This window comes from Hirundo rustica, chromosome 5, assembly GCF_015227805.2.
Source record: "Hirundo rustica isolate bHirRus1 chromosome 5, bHirRus1.pri.v3, whole genome shotgun sequence".
Taxonomy (NCBI): Eukaryota; Metazoa; Chordata; class Aves; order Passeriformes; family Hirundinidae; genus Hirundo; species Hirundo rustica.
The window spans coordinates 23,016,076-23,042,189 of NC_053454.1; the positions used below are offsets into that span (position 1 = coordinate 23,016,076).

At 39.3% G+C, this 26,114-nt stretch overlaps 1 protein-coding gene across 13 annotated transcripts in view; it reads left to right on the top strand.

Moving 5' to 3' along the window:
- The window catches only part of N4BP2 (NEDD4 binding protein 2), a 54,641-nt gene that overhangs the window by 13,082 nt on the left and 15,445 nt on the right, over positions 1-26,114 (top strand). For 10 of the 13 annotated variants that reach the window (XM_040064169.2, XM_040064164.2, XM_040064174.2 and 7 more), the window contains 10 exons: positions 671-799; positions 9,778-9,892; positions 10,186-10,358; positions 12,975-13,314; positions 15,173-16,400; positions 17,251-17,375; positions 18,535-18,623; positions 20,112-20,188; positions 21,908-22,066; positions 23,335-25,619. In XM_040064169.2, coding sequence (XP_039920103.1) covers positions 13,098-13,314; positions 15,173-16,400; positions 17,251-17,375; positions 18,535-18,623; positions 20,112-20,188; positions 21,908-22,066; positions 23,335-25,619 — 4,180 coding nt within the window. In that variant the 5' untranslated portion in view covers positions 671-799; positions 9,778-9,892; positions 10,186-10,358; positions 12,975-13,097. Of the gene's footprint in view, positions 1-670; positions 800-5,476; positions 5,549-9,777; positions 9,893-10,185; positions 10,359-12,974; positions 13,315-15,172; positions 16,401-17,250; positions 17,376-18,534; positions 18,624-20,111; positions 20,189-21,907; positions 22,067-23,334; positions 25,620-26,114 lie in introns of those variants that run through there. The other 3 variants (XM_058420502.1, XM_058420501.1, XM_040064172.2) reach the window with 2 other exon arrangements.

A 26,114-nucleotide genomic window follows, 5' to 3' on the forward strand; every position in this document is an offset into this window, starting at 1 on the left:
TAAGTATAATTCTTCAGTTCTTGGATAATAGCTTTTATTGTCATTATCTCTCTGCAACTCCTTTCCTAAAACCCAAGCATCTTTATAGTTCATATATTCCGGAGATGTTTAGCATAGCAGGTATAATGAGCAAATTTTATTTCTGTTCTGCAATATATCTGGAGTACCTCATTAAAGTACAGGTACTTTAAATGAAGACTAGTAATATGCTGCTTTAGAATGCGTTTAAACAAGAATTTGAAAATTTGCAACTATTAACCTTCAGTTGTAACATTATAAACTCCTTTGATAGTTTACTGATGGATAGGTGAACCAAAGTACTGATTTGCAAAGTGACTTCTTTAGTATTCATTAGTGGTAATGCTGGTATAGGTGTGACCTGTTTACTTAAAAATGCAATCCTATTGATATCAGCAGAATTTTTGCTATTGTCTTCAGTGGGGCAAAAAGTGTCTTAATGATCTAGCTTTCTGCTGCTTCTAAATATTTTTTTCCAGTTTAAAATAATGCTGAAATAAAACCCTGTACAGAGGGAATTAAGGTATTATTTTAATATAGATATAATAAATCTGCACTATTTGGAATTAAAAAATGAATGTGTAAAATAAGTAACATTACTGCAGTGATACCAACCTGTTTCTTCAATTAACTATGCAATCGATCACTATAGGGAACAGAAGATCAATATCCTGCAAGTATAGAAGCCAGAATATGGAGTTTTTTGATGGAGATAAACCACCAACATTCACTATGCATTTGACTTAAATCTGGAGATGGGTGGAGGAGAAGAGACAAATATGTGAGTTACTCTGCACACATTTCTGTTTATAAAACTTCTCCCTCTTTTTTTTTCCTTAAGGAATTAAATTTCTACTTCGCAAATCACATTCTGGTAGAGGGGAAGAGTTATCTTTTGTAGGAACACAAAGTCTAAGATCATGGACAAAGTCATACTAACAGGAGACAGAGACATTCCAAGGAGACAAGTTTAACCTCTTAAATCAACATTAAGGGAAATTGATTTAAAAAAAATAGGCAGGGATAGCGAACACTCTTTAGTTTCTGCAATGTTAAATGAAACCTAAAGCTGGCAGTGGAATGTGGAAGGCTCCTTAGGAAGAGGATTACAGCATGGAGGGATTGGATCAACTTTTATGAAGATTGTTTCTGCAGGAACTTGATGAGGGCTATTTTCATCTCTCCTTTCTGAAGGAAGGAAAAACCTATGATAGTTTGGGCCTTTGATTACGTATATTAATGGTCCAAAGTAACATTCTGAATAATGATAAGAACTATACCTTAAGTTCCTGGAAAGATAACTTATTTCAGATTTACTGCAGCAGGTATTAATTTTTAATGCACACTTATTCCTCAGGCCTTTTCCTACTGTATTTATTATTGTATATTCAACATGTTACTGTAAGTAATAACAAGTCTTTAATACTGGCAAAGTTAAACATGTCTTTTCTTGCCTCACCGGTACGCTCTTCAAGCCAAAGGTTTAGCTAGAAATTGTTCTTGCAAATCAAAACCTCTTTTTTTTTTTTTTTTTTTTTAAATAAAAAACCATTTTGAATGTAGAAGAAAGGAAATCACAATTTGCTGAGTAGACGTGGGCTGTATATAATCAAGAGTATTATAAGGGACTGACATTTCTTTGTTCTATGGCTCCACTCTGGTAATATTACTACTTTAATGTGATTTATAACAAAAGCAAAAATATACTAAAGTATTTTTCCTTTAAGAAGGCAGCACCGAAGAAACTAAAATGGAAAATCTCTTGTTAAAGTATTCAGTGAAAACCAGACTAAACACTTTAGCCAAACAGCACAGATTACATGCTGTATGTTCAAGCCACTCCAAGTAAAAACGAGCCAAGCGTAGACATAAGGAGAGGCAAAGGAATGGAAAAAAAAAACAAAACAAAACAAAAAAAACCAAACCCACAACTCAAACCAACAGCATATATAATAGGTGATTACAGTGTTTGAAAAACTCATGTGAAAATTAAAAAAAAAAAATGACACAAATACTTGAAAGAGCCTCTCTTACAGCGATTATAATTTTCTAATCAAAAATCCCTCCTATTTACAGTGTTAACTGTGGTAGTGAGAAATCTGCCAGTGCCCAAATTAGTCTGGTATTTTCATGGTGTCACATACTGTAATACGTACAACTGGCAAAGAACAACATAGTTTCATGCATTAAGTGCCAGCAGCAACACCCCTCTAGCAGTGCAGTTTCATGGAGGCTATCAGACTAGAGCATACTGAAAACCTCTCTCTTCCTCGTTTTTTGGCAACCTGAAAAATATAAAGACACAGTCATTACATTGGAATTTACATGACCTATTTTTCCAAACGTATGATTAACACATTACCAGCATCACATCCTTAAAGAAAAATTATTTTGTTTCTGATACTTGTCTAGACACTGAAGACATGAATTAAGGAAACAGTTCCTGGTACATGCATGAAACTGTCACTTGACACCACACGCACACACGAATTCTGATCAAGGCAAATTTTCCTCCAGATTTTTTGACACATACAATGGCAGTGTATTGAATAGTTATTAATTTTGCTTTTGTGAGTCATGGCAAGAGACAGCTTTTTTGAAGTTTACGAGCACATCCTCTGGATGACTATGTATAGGCTGTATGTATTGTACTAGAAGCATAAATGTTTGTCCTTGTTTATTTAAATATTGCACACTATATAGCTACAAGATAAGGACTGAAATAGCAAAGTCACAGGCAAACTAGCAATGCCTAAATCAATTTATTTCCTAAAATATTAAAATGTTTTGAGTACAAATTTCAAATTTTCTTACATTAGTTTTATTGAGGAATATATACATTGAGAAATCCTACAAAAAACGTAATTCACCTTTCTGTTGCTGTGCTACCAAGTAGCCAGCACTTTGGGAATGTGATCGCTACAAGCTCTAGACAAATTACCCCAAGCAGTCTTCTGCAGTTTTCACAGGACAACTGTGTTGAGCTACCCATGCATACATAGTTCACCCTAAACCCAAATATTATTTTTGCACTTGCTTATTCATTATTTGCATTAAAATTAACAGTTACATCTATAATGGAAACAGTTGGGTCCTGGTGGCAGGAGAAGGCTCTCCAGCAGGCCATTAAGGAACCAGAAGTGGGAGTACCTGTGATTGAGACACAAAGCTGGCTGTGACTTCTTGGTCTTTCTTGTGAAGCATCTAAGATTAGGTGCTAAATAAGCAGACCTTTAGTAGTCGTAGTAGTCTTTAGTAGTCTTCTGAATGCCACATCTTCCATGTTTCCCTCTTTGAAGGAAAACCAAGGGCAACTGAGGCTCAGGGATGCCACTTCCTTTGAATGGGATGAATCACACTGTGAGGGATCTGCCGGTTGGGAGACAACCTTACTCCCCTTGTGGAGGACCAGGCATAAGCACATAAGCATGGTTTGTCTCGAACATTCTGACTGCTGTGACGGGAAAACTGTGACTGTAAAAGAGGGTCCTGTGGAGGTGGGGCAGTGCTGTACGGAGCCAACTTTCTTTTCTTGAGAAAATGAAATGTGCCTTGAGACTCATGTTCGGTGTGCCTGCATCAAGACAAGGGTTGACTCCCCACTACAGGGCACCTCACTACAAGGGGCTCCAGGATCCCCAGAGACCTCATTTCCTGGAGGGCTCTAAAGGGCTTATTACTGCATGCATGAACAAAAAAGTGCAAAAATCTGTTTTACATAACACATGTGCACCATAAAAGAAACTATAAAAGAATAAAAGTGGATAAACTATAGATAGATATCTACAGATCTTTACAGATAAATTATAAAATAAAGTCTGTCTCTTTCTCCTCTCTTATCCCCAATCCAGACCACTAGGGGACCTGAAATGTTGTTAGGATTGGGAGCATATTAAAATGTGAAACTTGTTAGCCAACACTTCCGAGACCTGAAGTTTGTTATGGGAGTTGGGAGCTTGTTGAAGTTTGTTGTAAAAGATAAAGGCTTGTTAGTCAGCACTTTTGAGACTAAATAGTGGGCTATTTGCTGGAGTTAAGATGATGATACAATAAGACATAAGAGTTCCCTGACACATGGATTAGTGTATTAGTTCAGCGTGATGACACGTTATAAAGAACATCGAGCATCCTACCAAGTAGGTCCTGACACCCCATCGGGAGGGAAAATGCTTCTCCCCTTTCATGGGAGTGTCCGTCTCTGTTCCCTAGGAAGATCACAGTGAGACACCTCCTGCAAATGTCTTCCTGAGGCATTGTGCCCCGATGGGAAGTGGTTGCATGCAGATGACAGGGAGGTATCTCAAGACAATGGGGCACAGCAATCCATCTCCTGAGAATTGGATATACAAGCATGAAGTCGTGGAGACCCTGCCTGTTACTTTGCTGGGACAGGCAGAAAGACAGAGCTGTCAAGGATGCCTATGGCAATGTAATGAAGTCCTATTCTCAGACATCAGTGATGAGTAAACTTCCTATGTAATTTTCCAACTATATTTTAAAACCCGTTTGGTGACTGTGAAATTTCTCAGATCAATTAACTTCTATAAAAACTACAGGAAAGTTCTCATAGTAAATTCTTTTCATCTTGAGTGTTGTTTGGCTTTTTTGTTTGTTTGAGGTTTTTGTTTGTTCATTTTAAAAATAGTTTTATTTTAATAGCTGTGCCCCTAAACCCCTTTTGCATCTTGTGTACCAACTACGTGTTGATAAATTCAAAACTGTTGTTCACTTAGTTCTTTTCATAGTGACTTCACAGCAGTTCTAATTTAGGGCTACTTATCATCATCTCAGTCCATCAAGAGCACATCTGTTTTCTTTCATCTTTCCATAACCTTCCATTGTCCATCTCCATCAAGTCCATTGCTTGTTGTAGATAATGAAGCCCTCTCCTCCTAATCAGCTGCTTCTCTATTCTGTTGCAGCGTGTAACAGCAATCACTGATCCCAGATCCCACCAGGCACTCCTCAGCTTTCTTAAAAACTCTCATGCTGCTTACATGCCATTTCCCCTTCAGTGTGAGCCTGCAGACCCACGGCATCATTCCAGACTGAGGGACCTATCTCTCCTCAACGTTAAAAATTGTTTAGTAAAACTCGGCGGCAGCAGCAGCAGGAGCTAAACACTCATGCTTTTTGTTACAAGTGTGAAACCTGACACTGCACGGCTGAGAGATGTCGCCGTGCTAGCTTTCGGCGATTCCACGCCGTTCCTGACCTAAGCCCCCGCACCGCACCCAGCGGCGCGGCTCTCACCGCGCAGCTGTGCCCTCCGTCCGCCGCCGGTTTCCCGGCCGGCTAGCAGAGGCGGAGCTGCCCTCAGCCCTCCGCCGGCCGGGGCGGGACCGCGGGCTCGGGCGGGCAGGGGAAGGGGAAGGGGCGGCGCGGCGCCTCCTCCCGGCCTGCGCTTCCCCGGGCGGCCGGGGAACGGCGCTGTGTCCCCGCGGCGCACGCCCCGCCCGAGCCTCCCCTACCCGCGGCCGCAGCCCCGCGCCCGCCGCCGGCAGCGAGCGAGCCGAGCTAAGCGAGCGAGGTAACGGGCGGCGGGGTCTGGCGGCGGGGCCGGGGAGGAGCTTCGCCCTCCTCCCGCTCCCGATAGGGCGCGGAGCTGTTCTCCGCGGTCTCCCGGGGGCGGGAAGCGGGCGGCCCCCGCGACGCGTCCCGTATGGCGGCGGGCCTGGGGGGCCCGTCCCTGGCGTCAGTGCAGAGGAGTTGCCCGCGGGTGGGAGGGGAAGCGGCGGGGCGGGGGCGGCGCAGCTTTACCGGGCGCGGGTCTGTGCTGGCGAGGAGCGGCCGGGCTCCCCTCTGCCGCCGCTCGGGCCTGCTCTCACCGGGGCCTTCGCGGGGCTTCGGCGCTCCCCGCCGCTGTGCTGAGCTCCGCGGTGCCGGCGGCATGGCCCCTCGCCCGTCACCGAAATGCCCGGCCTTCTGCAGAAATGCCGGCTCCTGCCCTGTGCAGCTGTGGCCGCTGAAGGAAGGCTCGGGGCTAGCGAGTCGGTGGAAGGGCTTCGGCCGCCTGCCCCGCAGCGAGCAGCGCGGAGTGCTCGTGAACTTCATCTCGTGGGGAATAGTGCTTGCGAGATAAATTCACCCCGTTCAAAACGAAATCAAAAGATTCTAAGTGCTCTCAGAGCTTGTTTTTAACAGTCAAGCACCGCTGAAACGTGGTGGTTGTTTGTGACCTTCCTAGCATAGTATTCCTCCGTGCTTTGGACAGGGTTTGCAGTTTTGCTGATCGAGTACCTTAAGGTCACTGAGGCTTTGGAGGAGCTGGCTTTAAAAGCAAGTTTACCAGTATTTTTCTTAACTCCTGTACTGACAGACTAAGGACAGTGTGACTGTTAGGAGACACTTAAATGCTATTTTATACAGTGCCTTGACAGAGTTTAGTCTGCGTCTTAGTCTTGCAGGAGAACCTTACCAGTGAAAAGAATAACTCCCATAGAACTTAGGCAAAAGAACTCCAAAAAGAGTAGAAGTTTCAGATAATCCGTCTCTAATTGTCATTTGAGAGCCAAAGGCTGAAATACAAAGGGAGAAAATTACAGAAAGGTAGAAAAAGTTAAGTATAGGTTTGTAAGGTTGAAGGTTTTAAGCGTCATTCTTCCCGGCGCAGTCACCCTTGACTGAGACGGGGCTTGCTTGTGTCACATGGTTGCAGCACGTGTTTGCAGTTCTGGTTCCTATAGACTGTGAAGAACCGGCGTGAGAAATTTAACAGCGTCAAAACGTATCTGTAAATCCTGTATTTAGTTTTTCAATATGCTTTTTTTTTTCTTAATGTCTCTTGGTTTTTTTTTGTTTTGTTTTAGCTATGAATTTGCCCTCTATTTCTTGTTGCCTTGTTTACACTTAAAAAAACCAAACAACAAAGCACCTTTTCCTCTGTTGCATTAACATTAACGCATTTCATCTGGGGAAGCCGCTGATACAGAGGGAATATGAAAATATTATGTTCGGGGCTTTCGGGTTTTTAGGTCTGAGGTGTTGTGCAGTCTTTTGTCTTTCACTTTTACCTGTGTATTGATCTGTAATCTATGGTAAGTGGCTGACATAGTAGAATTATTATTTTGGGAATGTTTATAGAGCTAAATTCACAGGCAGAACAACTCCATTAAAATAATCCTTGGATTTTAAGAAGTTGCTGCCTTAGTTTTTTCTTACAGAGGCTCTGCTACTATAAAAATGCCAGTATGGCATTAATTAGCTGTCAGTTATTCTGCCTGTCAGAATTGAGAGTTTTGAATAGTCTCTGGAAGCATGGTATGGGCAAGTTGCGGCTCCAGGACTGCTGGAATTCTCTTTCCTCTTTCCAAGTACCTCTATGATTTGTAGTGTGGAGTTGGAATAAAATCTTAAGTAGTATTAATGTCAGGTGTGGAATTGCAGAAACACCAACATCACCACTAGTTTCATCTTTGTTTCAGCCGGCAGCATTGCTTTGGAGGCTGGGCATAGGTCACAGTAACACGGCTGGGCTGTGTGGAGTCTGCACTGGGGGCAGCACAGGTGGCCTAAGAGCTCTGCATCCTGGAAGGTCTCCCCTCAAAGCCAAATTTGCCATGAGAAACCCTTTCTTCAGCATGCTTTAGAGAGCTGTGAGCTGTATAGGAGAAGGACGGGGGGAGCTATAAAAGGATCAAATGTCTCTAAACTCCCTAGAGGTGGAAAGACATTTTGCAGATACTATTTTCTGAAAAAAACCTCAAAATAAACCCCAAGCAACAGTCTTCTCCTCCTAAACAAGGAGAACAGCTGGTTGTTTATTTTTTTTTTTCTACTTTCTCATGCTGCATATCTGCACTCTTCATAGTACTGAGGCCACTTGCATTTTTTGCCAAAATCCAAGCACACAGCAAAAGGAAGGTGACTACAAAAGTAGTTCCTTTCAAGCAGACCTGGTGGTGCAGAACACACTTGCTGGTGGCTTTCCTCCTCCCACATTACTGCTTTAATCATGTACATCCAGCAGATTTGCCCCTCCATTTCTGGGAGCTCTGTGGAAGGGCTCTAGCAAGAGCAGCTTTATGGCTTGAAAGCAAACTGCATGATAGGCTTGAGAGCTTCTGTCACCTGTCAAACACTAGGTGACTGCCACTGCAGGTTGACTTCTCATCATGACCTGGCATGTGCAGAAGAGCTTTTGAGTCCTTCCTAGCAAACAGGGCTTTGGTCTTCCTGCAGGTTGTGTTTACTTCATAAACATCTACTTAGATGAGTTTGTGCTAGTTTTGTACTCATGAACTGCGTGTGTAGTTAGATGAAGTTTTTGTTTTGTACTCAAAGGAATACTTAGTTTTTGCAGCAGCTTCAAAAGACTCTTGTCTGACCTGGGCCAGACATAAAAATCACAAAAGTGGAAAAAAATCCTAGCAGAACATATTGCATAAAGCAAATATATGCAAGATAGTTAGGATTGAGACCTATTTGTCAGTGTCTTGGACTTTGACAGAACTTGATATGAAAAAGGAGGAGCTCTGTTAAAACTGTCGAACAAGACCTTGGAACAATCAGTGGGAATAACACAGAGTGGAAGAAGGAAAGAGTAGAAGTGTTGATCCTTGCAGTATTTCCAGAAGCACTGTCTTTAGCTGGGTATAGATTTTGACATTCAGTAATGAAGTGGCCTGTTCCCTTGCTGGCTGTGTGCAGGAATGGAAGAATGCAAAAGGCTCCCTAACCATCTCCTTTGCTGCTCCTACACTTACTGGGAAAAATCTGCTGGAAGGCATTTCCTGTGTGTTTTTTTTTTTTTTTTTTTTTTTTAAACCTTCCAGTTTTTAGAAGGGGAACCCAAACAATGTCCATAAAAAACAAAAAAAAATAAAACACCAACCCCCCCCCAAAAAAAACCACCAAAAAACCACACCGAAAACCAACAACAACAACAAAAACCACACCAAAAAAACCACCCCCCCCCAAAAAAAACCCAAAAACACCACCAAAAAAACCTCCCACCAAGCTTCTTATTTTATAAATACTAGAAAGTAAATTGAATTGGTGTCATTGGCTGCTTTTCCTCTTGTGCTTGTATTTAAATACTTAATTGTTTCCCTTCATTCAGGAAACTTCAAAATGCAAATGAACAAATGTGGAAATAACATTTTTTGTAAGGTTTTTCTGTAAAATCGTTGAATGGCTTTTCAGCTTTTCCTGGTATGGTTTTTCTGAAGCCATTTTTTTGGAGTGAATAACTTTCTATGTCTGCAATGTCCTTTATTTAGTAAATTTGGATTCTCATTATCAAGTTCTTGCTTAGGTGAAGTGCTTTGTGTGTTTTGATAGCAGTTTTTAATTCTTTGGAGCAGTGGAATGAGGTTGTATGTAAAATGTGAGATGGGTATCTGCATTTCTTGTGAAGAGTATTTAGGCCATCAACATGTCATGATAGGAGTGTGACAGAATAGTTGTTCCAAATTCTTTACCTGTTTTAGGTGTACATGTTTAGTTTGGTTTTGGTGTTTTTTTATGTGTTTGGGGTTTTGTTGTTGTTGTTTATTCTTTTATTTTATTTTATTTGGTGCTCTTATTGCTGTTTGGGGTTTAAGTTTGTATGGAAGCACAAGACTTGCACAAGACAGCTCTAGGCTAATATGTACACTGGAATTAAGTCAGATTTTGGGTAGACCTAACGTCTTTGATATGTACACAATGGATTAGGAGTTGGCAGATACTTTGATGAACTGAAGTGCAGTTCTTTAGCATCAGTAGGACTTTACAAATATGCTGTGTATGTAACATAATCTTATTTTGATGTGCCAGGTTTCATTTGCCTAATTTCCCACATGATGGAATGAATCTAGTCTTCACCAGCATTGATATGTAGACCTTTTCAAGATGGTTAAGAACTGTGGCGAAGCACCAAGTGGAATGATAAGTGAGGAAACTTATATTTATTTCTTGCTAATTCTTCTGCTACATTATTTCTTTACCTGATGTAAGTCATCTTTTTTAGATAAGAAATCATTTAAGAACTCAAATCAGGTAGATGTTCTTATCCTTAGGAAAAGGATAGTTGAAGTTGAGCTCAGCTTGACGTTTTGGTACTTATTTAAGATATTACCTGTGCTTAATCTACTCAAACCTAGTAAGTGTATTGCTCAGTGTTAAAACTGCTTAAAGTGAGCAAAATATAAATTTTAATTTGTATTCTGATTATTCCTTTGTCAGGAGGAAACAGCCACTTCTGCTGACATCTGATTTGTATGTTGGAAAGTATGGTTTCCTGACAGAAAAGTGCATTATATTTTTTAAAAGCATATCTGTATTAAATGTGCCATCAGTGGTGGTTTTGGAAAGATGAGAAGGGACCCACTGTGGGGCAACTCAGTGAAGCTAAAGATGTAAGTTCTGCGCCACTGCTATTTTATATATATTATAAATAGAGATTTTTTTCCAGTCCCTGCTCGTAAGTATGTATGTGCCTGTGTTTATTTGGTTTTCTTTAAAAGCCAGAAGGTTTGCATGGACACTGCATGATAAAATTTTTATGTAGTTTGAAATTAAGATATGGTTCAAAAACCCCAAAAGCAAACCAAACTGAAAAGCCGTCAGCACCTCCACCCAACCAAAATCAAACCAACCACTTTTGTAAATATGGTGTTAACTACCTTAAAGTACTCAGAGAAATTTAAAAATATATACATATTGGGCAGCTGTGTTCATATTGTTTGACTCTTCCATTGTGTCAAGGCTAGAGACTTCCTCTGTCCTTAAAAAATGAAGAGAAGTAATACTGATAAATTATTTGCCATTTGAACCTGGTCACAGGTAAAACAGAAGTGTCTTAATACTTTTAGTAAACATTCACTAATAGTTAGAATATTTCTCTGGTCTGTTTTCTTGAAAATAAGGCCATGTAATGATTTTGAAAAACTCTGTTTACTGCTAATGCAACCTCTTTGATTTAAAGAGTTCTGTGAATATTTTTGGTATCAACTGTAACTCAATTAGTAGTTTAGGATTTTTTTCCCTCTATTCTGTGTGTTCTGCCTGCTCTTGACTGCTACCTCTTTATTTCTTTTCTTATGACTTGCAGTCAGAGCATGTTTTTCAGCAGCATGTCCTTACAGGACTGATCATTTTAAGAGAGCTGGATTCAAACACTGACAACACTTGAAGTGTTCTGCTTGAAGACTGTTCTGCACAGTAATGTCAAGGTGCATGAATAACCTTCTCCCTTGTGGGATCTTTCCTTTGTCCCTGAACCACTTTTACTGAGGAACAATCACATTTTTTAGCACTGTCAACATTGTTTAAGTTAGGACAACCTTTTCTTACTGGCTAGAGGGTGAATCAATTAGATACAGAAGTTTGAAAAACAAGACCTGCTGTAACTTTTTTTTGATTGTTGAATACTTCATCATGACAGTAAAGAATGGTGTAAGGATGGCTAATCAAAGAGGTGAACCAAAAAGAGTGTGATGAAAAATCAGCTGAAATTGTCCCAACTCAATCTGGCTAACTAGCATTTTCCACTATGGTTTCTCCTTTATTTTTGGAAGTCTGCTTCTTCCTTTTCCTGTGTATTGTTTTCCTTGTCATGCATTTCAGACTTCCTTGACCTTGTTATTGTTTCACATATGCATCTGGTTTGTCTGGGTAAAGTCCATATACACATGATAAAAACTCCTGGGATCCTGGAGTTGTCTGTTTTGTAAATTTCTATATCTTTCGTAAATTACTATGACTTGAGAACATAAGTCAGCATTCTGCTAAATGTTCAATCTCTTGATTGTTGGAAGAGATTGACAGAGGATAATGGAGAAGTGCTGTTTGAATCTGGCATTGTCATTTGTGTGCCGGTGATCCAGGGAGGGAAGGACCAAGTGAAAATGGAAGTGCTGCCATTGATTTATCTGCACATGTTGAATTGATCACCACTGCCAAAATACCTCATGTATATAAAAACTGGTATTTTATGGCCTATTCAGTAATTGTTATTGGTAAATAGCGACTCTTTGCTGTAATTAACTTCAGATTTCTGAGCCTTACTAAGCTTTGCTACTCTTCTGAATAATTACTTGTAAAAAATATAAATTAGTTTATTATGATCATCACAAGAACTCAACAGAGCTTTGATACTGATGTAAATAAAAAAAGGGAGACCATGCTTGTATTTCAATTAATAAATGCTTTCTTTTTCTATGCAAGATTATTGCAGTAATTGCAGTTATTATAGATGCTGTCATGTTTTAACTAGGTGTGTTCAAAGGCTTCATGGCAGAAGTCTGGGGGGTGGACAGAATCCTCTTCTTGTTTTATGGTTTATACAGTTGTAAAATGTTTTTAACAATTAAAAAAAAAACCAACAAAAAAACCCCCCACAAAAATCTCCACATAGGCTGAGGCACTTCCGGATGTCACTTGGTTCAACCCAGCAATCAAATCAAGCTGGGGTGCCTGAAGCACTTTACCCAAGCCCTGAAACAGCCTGTTTAGGTCAGGTTTTGAGAATATGTGGGGTTGCAGGCTCCACAACCTCTCTGCCTCCTCAGTATTTGAACACTGAAGAACTTCTGTTTATTCTTAAAATGTTAGGGGTGGGGGGGGAAGTCATGAAAGACTTCTGAAATATTTGGTAACATCTGTTACGTCTTCCAGTACTTTTGTAAGAGGAGTAGTGTCTGAGTGTTAATAGAATGTAGATGTTCCATAATGTTAACTGGTCCTCAGTAGCAGAGGAATATTTGTGAACTGGCTGCCTGGCACTGTAAATTTTATTTTTCTGGATTTTGCTTTTAAGCTACATTTTATTTGTTCTCTCTTCCAGACACTGATTCAGAGTCTAGTTAACTGGAAAATAAGGCTGCTCTAGCTGTCAGCCATTTGAAAACAAGAAAGGCAGACATATAGAAAATGTTTTCTGTATGCTTATGTGTTTTTTTTCTTATCCTTTAGGTATTTAAATAGAAGACACGGAAATGTGATTGTGGATTCTTTTTTTGTTTCTGTTCCAGGTCTGCAATTTCTGTTCAGTCTGTCACAGTTAGGAGAGCTTTTTTTGTGATTTTTAAGCTTGGTGCTGTCAGCCCCATGTGAACAAACCAGAATAAGAAGCACACTGGGAATTAGAAAACAAAATGCCGCGGAAGAGGAAAACTGGTGGGAGTCCTTCTCAGAAGAATGGCAATTCTGACAGAACTGCTGTTGCTGTATCCCAGGGGGACCCAAGCCACTTAGTGGCACAAGCAATGCATTATGTCAATAAGGAAGAGCTCTTGAACCGCATGTCAGAGATGTTTTCTGACCTAGACCCTAGTGTTGTTTATATGGTTCTGTCTGAATGTGATTTTAAAGGTAAATATTACACAGCTGACATTACAGTCTTACTTCATGTGCAGATAGCTCTTAACTAGTCCAGGAAAATTGGTGTGGGTGTCATAATCATATTTATGAGTTTTAACTTTTAATAAGTAGGTGAGTAATAATATTTTGAAATTTTACAACCATGTAAGATTTTTCAAGTTTAACAATGTTTCTGTGAGGCTGGTAAATGGAGCAGTGTACTTCAAAAATGGAGGTACTGTTTAGAGTGGATTGTTCTGTGACACAGAGCAGGCAGTGGTGGAGTTGTGAGGAGAATCTGGCTTTTCCAATTAGCTCCTGTGCCATATCTGCAAGATGCCTAAGCTGTTTCGGCTGGAGGGGTATTTTATGTTCTAGATCACAATTTTTTGATTGTATGCCATATGTGATCCTGGCAGCGTTTGCTTTTCCTTAGATACTTGAACTGTGCTTATGTTTTACATTTATTTTGCATTGTCATCTTGTCGTGCCCACTGGGGATTAGTTTCTGCAGGATAAATCCTGTTTGTTGTGTTTAGTTCTCTGCAGCCTTGCTGCAAATAAAGCAAGGAAATAGTTTCTCTCCTTGCATTCTGCTGACCTACATACCCAGCTCTCCTGGCAGACCATTTTCATATTTATGCCCAGTCCCTCCTATTCTTTTGTGGTTTTAAAATTCCTCTATATGCAAGGTCATTTGCTTACGATAAAAGTACTGCATGAGGTGCTGGATAGCAATGTCTGAGGAGTTACTTTGCAGGGGAATTCGCCATATATGGAGCTTTTATCAAATTTTAATCAGTTCATATTCATATGATCAGATGTGGTTAACTGAGATTATTGTAAGAATGTGTAATAATGTAAGAATGTGTGCAAAGAAAGCAGATTTGGGGATTTTTTAATATGTGTAAAAGCTAGGTAACCATTAAAAGGACTGTTTTTATTCCCTAAATAGTACAGAGTTTTAAACTTAAGAACAAACTGAGAGTACTGTTATAATTGTTGTTCATTTTAAAATTGAATTTGATGGAATTACTGATTCATGCTTTGAACTCTTAATAAGATTCACCTTTATGACAAATTTTTTCTAAAGCTTATTGGAGAATGCAGTAAACTTGTAGAGTTCATAGCCTTGTACTGTTAACAGTAATTTAAAACTGAAAAGGTTAGCATATTTGAGTTCTAATAAGTTGTTTTCATTCAGTGGAGAAGCTGGAAGGATGACAAAGATTTTGTGCAGTGAGTGCAGACAGAATCATACTTAAATGAGCTTAAAGTTTTTGCTACACTTTCAGGAAAACAGAAGCTTAGCTTTAGGGCTCAGATGATGTTTGTGCCTGCTTTTCATTTTGTTCATGTTGATCACTGGCACCTTCTCCATTTAGTGGCTTTACAAAGAATTAGTCCAGATACTGGATTTTTCAGGCTATATTAGGACATTTTAAAGTGGGCCGTAGTGAACGAATTTTGCATGTTTCTGTCTCTTTGATCCTTCGCAGAGTTTTTAGTTCATTTTACACTGTTTCAGCTATATGAGATAGGTTAGAAATAAGTATCCATTTAAACATCCAGCTGAGATTTTTTTTTTTCCAGTTAAAATCAGTAATTTTTTGACAGTATTTCCTTAGTAATTTAAAAATTTATTAGGGTGTTATTTTTCAATATGTCTGTATTGAGTTCCACCTTTACTTCTAATGAGAAATGGATCAAGGGAGTTTCAGAAGCTATGTTTAAAGGTGAATTGGTGAATTGTCTTTTGGTTGTTTCTTTAGTTGTAAAAAATGGCTTGTTCAAGTCAAAAAAATGCATATACATCAGCTTGGGTTTTGTTTAGTTGACCATGCTTTATTCTGTTTATCTTACTCAACAGTAGAAAACGCTATGGATCATCTTCTAGAGCTGTCCACCCATGCCAAAGGAGTAGTATCTTCAAAAACCTTTGGCTTTGATTTAGCAGCATCATTACCTCTTGTTAATCAGCAAAGAGCTATTGCAGATGAAAGAACGGGGGAAGGTACTGCAACACATAGTTATTCTGGAGCAGCAATGGGAGAAGTCCTGTCACCTGGTGTGCAGCTGACTGGAGAACTGGATTCCTTACTAGAAACTGCCTTCCAGAGTTACAGCTTGAGTGAGGAATTGCCTAATTCTGCAAATGACCAAATAGTACCTGAGCACCCTGTGGAGCACGATGGTTTTACTGAATTTCCTGAGGGGGAAAAATCTGATTCGGTTTGCAGTGTCCTACTTTTTCCACAGCAAGGGGAGACAAATAAAGAGGTTTTAGAAAACTTTTGCTTTTCCCAGCCACCAGTGAGTCAGCTGTGCATCCAGACAAGCTCACCATCTGCGTCCGACAGTTTTGCACAGGTACTGGAAGATTCTGATTTGTTGGAAACACACATTGAACATGATGTGGCTTCAGAAGTATATAAACTATCAAATGGAGAAGTATTGTGTGAAAATTCTGATCAGACACGAGGTACTGTTTTGGATCAAAGTAGTGTGACTGCTGCTTCTTGTGGGTCCTCCCAAAGATCTGTGGAACATGGCGTAGCTGTTACTGGAGATCCTACTTCAAGGTGCCTGGAACAACACAGAGATGCAGTGACTGCCTTTAGCAGCCAGCAGAGTGCTTCTCTTCCAGAGGCGTGTATCTCTCCTGAAACATCCAGTTTCAAAATACAAAGACCTGCAGATACTCAGCAAACTCAGCAAGGTTATAACTTAAATTTTTCTACACCATCAGGTCAGTCTCAACAACAGTGGAATCTCATGGCTCCTGTGTTTTATCCATCCAGTGGAAGTAACAGCTTTGTAATTCCTGTGGCTGCCAGTCCAGGGCAGTGGAGACCTGTTTCTGACTGTAGAACTTCAGAAAAAGGACTTTTTCTTTCCTTCCCAGTGGTTTCAAATGCCTGGGATGGCAGCCCTTCTCTGAAGGTATGGGGAAATCAAGATAGAAACTCAAAATTGAACCTCTCGCAAGCACAGCAGCCACGTGTTTGTCACATGATGAGAAAAAAGATGCAACTTATAGGTCAAGTACTTGTTCTTCTCAGAGGTGTTCCAGGATCAGGAAAATCATATTTGGCAAGGTAGAACATCTATATTGTGAGCTTCTAAAAAGAAATTGCTTAATCGTGTACAGGATTTGGCACAGGCAGAGACAATTTTCTGACACTTGTAAATAGTTATGCGTAAACCCTAATTGCCAGCTACACAGCCCACGCAGTGTGATGGATAATAATAACTGCTGAGAGCAGAGTAGCTTGCAGGTCCTTTCCTAGTGGAAATTGAAATAGGAGTGATGAGCTTTAACTTCTATCACTGAACAAAGGAGTTTGTCAGCAGAGCATCATTGCTGTAGTGTTAGATCTGCTGTGTTCTTTCAGTCCCAGTTTAGTTCAAGTGTTTTCTTGGAATGACACTGATGGAAATACGCCAGCTCTTTACAGGCAGAAATTCCCCTTTCACTTTGCAACTTTTTTTGTGCAAGTAGTAAATGTGAAGCTTCTTGGGAAGAACTTTTGATTTCTTTTCTTACTTTCTAGAAGCCTAGTTTAAACTTAGACTCCTTTTGACTGACACCCGAAACATTTGATGCAATTAATACAGGATATTTGTCAGTGTAAAAGTATGTCACTACACGTAGATGGAAAAATACCTCCCTTGTTTTGAAATGAGATGCTTGTAGGGAAACTGTATCAGCTCTCTCCCCTAGAAAATCCTCAGCCTTTGGACAAAAACAAAGGAGGGAAATTATTACAGGTTGTATTTGCTTGGAGGTTGATTTTTTTTTCCCCTTCTCTTTCCTAAATTTGCTGCTTCCATTCCACATAATTTTGGTTTTGTGGAAGAGACTAAAAAAAAAGTACGTATGGCAGTAGACATTGGAGCCTGGGAGGAGAAGGGGGAAAAAGCTGTTTATTTCTTGGTCTTTCACAGGAATTTGCTTGAGGATAACCCAGGTGGAATCATTCTTAGTACTGATGATTACTTCTACAAACATGGACAATACCATTATGATCCTGATTGCTTAGGGGAAGCACATGACTGGAACAGGAAACGAGGTGAGATATAAATGAGGGATTAGCTATCTCATTTACAGTTCAGTGCTCGTGTGCTGTTTAAAAATCTGCCAGGCTTGTTATGTGACAAGCATTTATCCCATCACAGAAGTATTTTTTAGTATGTACAGAAAAAGAATATGAGCACAAACTCAGAAGTCATCTGTTCACTGTGTGTTTTGCAATTAGAAATGCCAGTGTCTTTGTCAAGAGTGTGTTTTGTCATCAGATTTTATCATGGTATGTATTTTGAGTAGTGTCCCATTTCCAGAGTGGGTACCTACACCATCTCTCAGAAATATTTCTTCTGAGATGATCCATAATATGTATAGGCAGTAAGTAATAAGGATACAAATAATACACATCTTCCTGCTCTTCGTTATCTTTTTTTTTTTCTCTTGTACATGAAATTGTCAAATTTAAACAAAATTATAAGAGCAAGACAGAATAAATTATTTTTTCCCCTTTTCATGATTGGATGGGGTTTTTTTTGACATGACCTGTGTTAAACTCACTGTAGAACAATTCTTTTTAAGCTTTTACTTACGAAATTAGAACCATGATCCCTTTTCTGCTGTCATATTTCTACCCGTGGAGAAAGGAGTTAATAAATGTGGGATTCAACAAGAACTGTGCTTGTTTAGACACATCGTAACATGGCTACAGAAACACAGTGCTGTGTCTCAAAGTTAGTGGTTCTGTACATTTCATTACTCTGTATTTAAATTACATTAATTCTTTTGGTTTTTCATATTTTATACAGTTTACAGAGTGGGCTAATCTTAAGACTGTTATAAAGCCAAGAATTTTGTATGCAACAAAGAAGTCCACTTTAAGGTGATCATGTAGTTTTTTTAGTTTAATTTACTGATTAATTAGTCATCTTGGTGCATTTTACATCTGCATTTTCATTCTTTGATTATCATACATATGTTAATTCGAAAGTTATTGCCATATCTCAGTAGCTTTACATGTGAGGGGGGATTTCTGAAATAGGGGGCCTTGAAACAGATCAAGCTATGGCAAGAGTTCTTCACGCAATGGTTAATCATTATGGATTATCTATGTAAAAATATAACAAATTTAGAGAACGAGTATTACGTTCACCCTGTTGTAATGAAGTTAACTGTATTACATTGTTTTGTACATGTGTATTTTTCAGCCAAAGAAGCATTTGAAAGGAGAATCTCTCCTATAATAATTGACAACACAAACATACAAGCATGGGAGATGAAGCCTTATGTTGCTTTGGTTAGTATTACAATTTGACCAATGTGAAAAGAGATTATTGGCTAGCATGGCAACAACATATGCTTTAACATGGGAATGTCTTTCTCAATCTAGCTGCTATTCCACAAGGAAATCTGGAGTACAAAAAAAAAAAGCGTTGTGTGGATCATATTGCCCAGTGTCATGTTGTGTCGTGTGACTCAGTGTCATGTGGTATATAAGCATTAACTTGGCCTAGTTACCAAAAGCCAAAGCCAGGTGCTTTGTTCTTGGGGCCAAAAGCAAATGTTGAAGAAACTGAATTTTGTTCCTCTTTCATATGATCAATAAAATCAGAAGCTACTTTAAAAATGTAATCAACACCAGTGAATGAGTGATGTGTGATGCTCTGTAAAACTTGAAAACTCCATTTCATCCTAAATATGATGTAGAGGCAGATACCAGTTGGAAGCTAGATTTACCAAATATTGCTAGCTTGCTTGAAGTTACGCAGATTTATTTAATACTTTTTGTTGAAGTGATCCCACCTTTTCACTTAATAGTTTCCAAATGGGCATCTTTTAGAGTCTGTAGTGTATTTTGCTATTGATAATTGACTGTATAGGTTGGTAGCTAGAACAGCATTATTATATGAAATTGGTTCTGATTAACTGAAATAATACATTGCAAAAAAGTACTTTAATGTAGATCTGGGATTTCTCCTTGCCTGTTACAGAAAAACAGCAGAGAGTGTAGTACATATAATTGTCAGCTTTTGAGCAGATACCCTACATATGGTGTATGTTAATGAAGAGACTTCAACACAGATAATTTTTGTTAATAAAATGTTTATTTTTATTATCCTTACATTTATTAACAGCTCTCAGATAAGTAGTTCTTTGATAAATTTTGTCTTTCATTTTGCTATATACTGGAATCGAGATGCAACAAGAGTTCTTCCAGAAGTACAGTGTTTGATACAGTGATAAGAATTTTTTCTAAAAATAGGAATGGGGAGAAACAGCACAATACTTGCAGTGTTTCTCCTGATTAGACTTGAGGTTCCTTTTCTGTCATGATGAGACTGGACTATATAGGAACTATTTACTTGCAGTTGATCAAATTTCCCATGTGGCAAGAAGGCTGTCCACAATAGCTGGACTAATGTAACTGAATTGCTTATTTTGGAGCTGCTTCACATCTGGTCAGCTCTGAATGTAAGCTGGGCATTTTCCTCATGTGCATGTTGTATCTGAAAAGAGGAGATCTTTTGCAGTATTGTCTCAGAGAGGACACATCATGGCACACATTTAATTTTATGGTCAGAGATACATATACGTGTTTTTAAAAATCGCAGTTTGTATAAACCAAAGTGCAACACTGAACAAAAGTGATATTCCAAATGTTTAATAGGTATCAAAAATACAGGAAAACAGCTTTGAAGAAGCAAGCTATGCATATAGAGTGCCTTGTCATAGAAATAAGAAACGGGTGATGTGGCGTGTTCTGTTTTATGTCTCTTTTATTCAGGCTCAGCAGTTCAAATACAAAGTAATGTTCCGAGAACCAGACACTTGGTGGAAGTTTAATCCAAAAGAACTTGAAAGGTAAGAATGTAAAGGAAAATAACATATTAGACAGTATAAGCTATGATTTTGAAAATGGTATAGCTTAGTACAATGACTGCTGAAGTAGCAAAGTATCTATCAAATTTTTTGTGATAATAAGTAGCTTTTTAATGATATTTTGTGGTCTTCTATATGTATTAGAATATCTTTCTAAAGAAGAATCACTTCAATTGCATGCAAAAGGTACTGTTAGCAATAGACACTGGCATGTTTTCATTATTAGAGTTCTTTGCGTGTAAGGAATAGTGACTGTTCCGTTAGGTTACTGAGGTTGCAAAAATTATGTCAGGTTGGGGTTGTTGCTTTAGTTGAAGTGTTTCTGCTGTCATTGAATTTAGGGCAGTCAGCACCTCGTAGCCTAAGAGGGACGAACCTCTGCATCATCATTGTTGCTTAGCTCTTCTTTAGCGGGACCTTCTATTACTTAGGGCTGAAATCGACAAGACATAAACCCTATGGAAGTGAATAATAAAACATAATGAGAAAATTGGCTAGATGCCAGGTTCAAATGTTATGATCACTGTCCAAGTGAAGGCTTATGTCCCTCTGCGGGGGGACTACAGCTCTTTAATGTCATTTTTATGACTTGGATGCTGGGGCAGAGTGCACTCTTAGGAAATTTGCAGGTGGTATGGAACTGGGCAAGAGTAGTTTATTCTGCATTAGGCAGAGGTCACTGAAGAAGAATCATATTGTTGTTTTCAGCTACCTTTTGAAAGGTTATAGAAAAGACTAAAAAGAACTATGCTGGAATGGGGCAAACCAAACATCATCAAGATGGAACTTTTGATTACAAAAAAGAAAAAAGCCCAGCATTTACTTTAAAGGTGGTTGGGTACTGGAAACAGTTTGCCCAGAGAGTTTGTAGACTTGCAGTAATTTCGGATACTGAAAATCAGACGAAAAGCTCTGGGCAACCTGATGTAGCTGTACTTCCTCCTTCAGTAGGAGACTGGAGTATGGGACTTCCAGAGGTCCCTTCTAACAGAAGTTATTTTGTGATTTTATAGTATCTGTTGTCTTCTGAATTTGCACGTTTAGCTTAAGGTTGGTTGCTTTTCAAGTGAGCTAAGGTAGATTATTTTCCTTCTTAAAATAAAAGTTAAACTTTTTCTTCTGTATTTTCAATTTCTCTTTTACTATCCTTGGCAGGAGGCACGTGTTCTAGGTGGAACTGCAGCAGAACACAGTGCTAGTTGATGCTAAACAGAGTTAGCATCTGTTTTCTGGCCAAAAGGTGTCCAGAGTAATAGGTGAATAGGTTTCCTTAAAGGCTCAGTGAGTTTTGAGTTAAGCAAAACCAAAGAAAGAAGATTGAATTCATAAGCCTTCTGTACCCAGTTCCATATCCTGCATCTCTGTCAGGATCTGATATAATGTGTTTTCTGAAACTTATTTGAAGAAGATGTGTTATTAGTACAGTTTTAGATTTTAGTATTATGCAAAACATCCACCTGCAGTACTGGGAGACCAGATGGGGTGGAGAAGTGGAGCAGCCATTTGTCTGATGTGTCCTGTTTGCAGTGCCTTAGTGCACTGATCCAGAAAGAATTGCTGTTTCACAGCTTTTTATCTGGCTCCCTGAATTTTTTGTTTAGTCTTGCTGTAAATTTCTTAAATTATTATTAAATTATTCTCTTTTGTCATTGTAATACACAAATCTTAGATGTCTTTTTGTTTGTTTTTTTCAATTCATAGGAGAAACATTCATGGTGTATCTAAAGAAAAGATCAAAAGAATGTTGGAACGGTATGAACGCTGTCTTACTGTTAGATGTATATTGGATTCTTCAGTTCCAGACAAATCAGAAGCTGCTGGTTGGAGTGAAGAAGATCCTTGTCAGGAGGAAAGCCAGAGGTTAGATTCTTTCACCGGCTTTGTAGCATGAAATAAAAGGCTAAAAATGTAGCCTTTTAGCTTCTTAGCGACAAAACCTGGGTAATAGTGTTGAACGGTAAATGCATTAAAAAAGACAGTCAAGGAACAAAAAACATCCCTACATAGTTTTCTTAATTTTTAAGAATTTCTGGATTTTCAGAAATGAACAGTCAAGGGGTCTAGTCAACTTTCCAACGCTTTTGAAAGCCTCCCTTTAGAGGTGTTTTACTTTTCAAGAAGCCGATCATGACTGACTTTGTGTTATCTTAGAAATGTGTTGTTGGATATATGCTATAGATACAAAGCACTTAAAATCTGTAAATTGTTTCTAGAAGAATGTAGTCCTAAGTAAGAGCAAATTACTATTTCCAAGTTTGTGTGTTGATACTAGATTATATCTTTGTGGTAGGAGGTGGATTCCTTGTGCAGTAGTAACAGGTTGCCTACTTGCTCTTCAGTGTACTCGATTTAAACTTGCCTAGGTTTGCATTGCTTGTATCCATGAGTGTTCTGCAGTTGCCAGCCTGGATCGTGCTGTGCATTGTGATGCACAGTGTCGTGGCTCAGGAATGGCACTCCCCAGTTCAGTGCCCCCACTGAGACCCAAACCACGCAATGCTTCCCCTTCCTCTTCCCATTCCTGCTCCAGCAATGATGTGAGGTGGTATAGAATAACCTCTGTGTTATGGCCAAAATTAGGACACATAGGAAATCTCATTTTATTTCAGTTATTATTTCACTTGGGTTTTGCATGTGTGATGTATTTGAAATGATAATAAATGGAATGTAGTTGTCTGTGAAGAACGGTTTGACAAGAAAAGGCACATTCTCTCCTAGTTAATGTCTAGACTGTCTTTAGCATTAAGCCAACAGGAGAGAGCAACAGTCATTAGATAAAAATATATTTACCAGACTTGCTGATCTGAATGAGGAAATGTCTGGCAGCAAAGTGCTTTGATACAAGACTGAATGCTGGAAATGGGATGGGGGGGAGATTGACTCCTGAGAAAGTGTTCTTAGCCCTGTGCTCTAGTAAGATGGGGATAGTTACTACAGAAAGTTCATCTTTGCTTAGCTCCTTTTTTATTGAGGAGTGTTGGAGTTACAGCTAAGTCATGACTTTGTTTTCCTCTCACTGGAAGTCTAACTAGGTTAAACTCTCTAGTTCTAATGGGAATGAAAAATGTGGACAAGTGCTTTAAGAAGGTTTAAAATGAGTTTATATTTCATTCCAATTTGTCTTTCAGAAACAGAGAGGCACATTCTGATGTAAAGGAAGAAGGTTTTGCTTCTGAGGTGGAGCCTATTGAATTAGCTGAAGTTGATAAATCTCCCAGTATTTCTCTAACACTAGAAAGTAGTTGTGATGCTGAGCATTTTCAGAAAGAGGAAAAAGAAATGGAAGATAACTCAGTGGAACACAATTCTGAGAACAGCACTGTTCAAGATGTCTTGGAAATTAATTTATCGGATTACATAAAAAAAGAGCTGCCCTTGGAGAAGAAAGAAGAAAAGGGGTTAATAACAGAAAAAAACACCGAAGCAAAAATAGATGAGGTAGATCTGATCCCAGCTGAAGAGACTGTGAACTTGCACACAGGTGGAGCTGAGGAACACAGTGATAACAACAGTCTCAAAGTTCAAACTGCAGTTGAGCAATTGGGCAAAATATGTATGGAGCCAAAATCAACACAAACAAGTAACACAGTGGAACCAAGCAGTATGGCTTTTGGTGCATCAGGAAAACCAGAACTACTAAACTTTCTGGGTGATTGGCCCGTGGAACAAACAATGGGACAGAGAGTTAAAAAACCTAGAAGACTAGAAAAATCTCCTCTGAAGAGTGATGAGGAAGGTGAAACTCCCAGTCAGCAGCATTCTGAGATAGGTAGAGAGCAAGTGAGCCTGCCTGAGACGTACACTGTTGAGAAAGGACGTGAGGATGAAAATCTGCCCTGTAGCTGTTACTCTGTTAGTTCAGATGAAGTTACACCAGAATTGCAAATGTTAGGATATTGGCCTGTCTCAGCCTCATTAGAACAGAGACAACAAAGGTCAAGGAGAATGAGAAAGACGAATTTAAATCAGTGTGATGAAGACAGAAGTACTGAAGATGACACTGATATGAATGCTCTTGAAACTGTACATATGATTCATGGGTCACCCGTGAACACTGAAGAGCAACCAGATACGAGGAGTCTGCCTGTGCACCAAGAGGAAATAGTAGCTAGTGAAATAGTAAGTGGGGAAAAATCTCAGCAAAGTAAGAGAGCAAGGAAACATCACAAATTAGCCCTCACTTTTACAAACAGCAGCTTGCCACATCCCATAGAAGAGGATCACTTGTCTCAACTTAACATGGCAGAAGAAAAACAGGACACAAACTTTTGTAGGCAAAAAAGTAGCCATTCACAGACTGAATCCCAGGACTTTGCTCTCCTGTGGAGATTAGAAAATAAAATGCTTTTTCCTGAGACAACAAAAGTATTGCATGGCAGGCTGGATGGCTTCAAACCCAAAGACATAGATAATGCCTCAGATTCTCAGGAAAAAATACCCTATCGAGTTACATATGATAAAAGCACTTTTGTGGAGGAAAGTGAGCTTATCAATATTGATGAGTCTGAAAAACTCCATACACTCTGTAAGCTCTTTGAGTCTGTTTCATTTGAAGCTCTGAAAGATCTGTATGAAAGATGTAACAAAGACATAGACTGGGCCACAGGTCTACTGTTAGACTCTGATGAAAAGTTACGTAAAGCTGTTGATACTGAAAGCTTTCAGGTAAGTGAAGCTGAGCCAGTGGTCAAGGCAAGTACAGACTATGATGAGAATCTCAAAGACTGCAAACAAACCCCACAAGTACTTGGGGCTGGTGATACCTTTGAGGGTTTAGAAGGCAAGAACTCATCACTCAGCATTGCAGAAAGTAGGGCTGCCAAGACAGCTGTGACAAGTGCTGACTCATTCACTGCTACCTCATTGGATAATTCAGTGGAACTGAAAAATTCTGTGGATTCAGCCCCTAGAGCTGATGCAAGCAACTCAGCAGCAGGTGTCATTGAGCTGTCCTTTTCAGGAGAGCAGAAAGGAGAGAGTGAGAGTCCTCCTGAAGAAACTGTAAATAAGCCATCACTTTCAGAACTTGATGCAGGATTGCCTCATGATCCTAACACAACTTCTACCAATTTGAAATCTGAATTAAACAATGAAAGTGACAGCAACCCTTCAGAAAGCAATGCCGAAAGTTCCAAAGGGACTGGCTTGTTACTGGAAATGGATTGTGCACCTCTGGTTCATCCTAGGAGCAATAAAGAATTGGAGATGGATAAAGAAACTCAGGAGAATTCCAGGGAGATATGTGGTAAAGAAGAAATTGAAACTCCAAGCTGGGCTGCAACTAAAGTCAAGAGACAAAGCCCTGTACCAGCATCACATGCAGCCTTCAGTATAGATTGCCTAGAGCTAACATTGCCTCCTGAACTAGCACTCCAGCTGAAAGAGATATTTGGACCTGTTGGCATTGATGCAGGTATGATGTAATTATATACGTGTTTTTATGGAAAAAAACCCTATTTGGTAGGAAACCTTTCTTTGCCTATGCTTTTTTCCCCCTTCATGCTTGATTTTTAGGGAATAGATTCCTGTAATTCCTCATAATACTGGCAGATGATGTTGTTAATGCAGAAATGAAACTGAACTAAGCATGGCATAATATATAAGTGCAGTAGTGCTACCTTCTGCCTTTGTCTTTTTGTACATGCACATACTTCAAAATAAAAAGAAAATATATTGGCTTATTTGCATTCTGAGCAACAGGCCCTTGAGCTTATATTCAGACTCTGAAGAGATACTTAGATGATAAGGAATATGCAAATTGTGGCTGATTAGGAAAGAAGAAAGGGGGAAAAAAAGCTTATGGCATCAGTTAAGTTGGGGAACAAGAAGATGGATTGTTAAGGGAGATGAAGTGTGGCTGTATACTTCAAAGATGACAACAGACCAGATTATGGTTAAGGAAGCCATA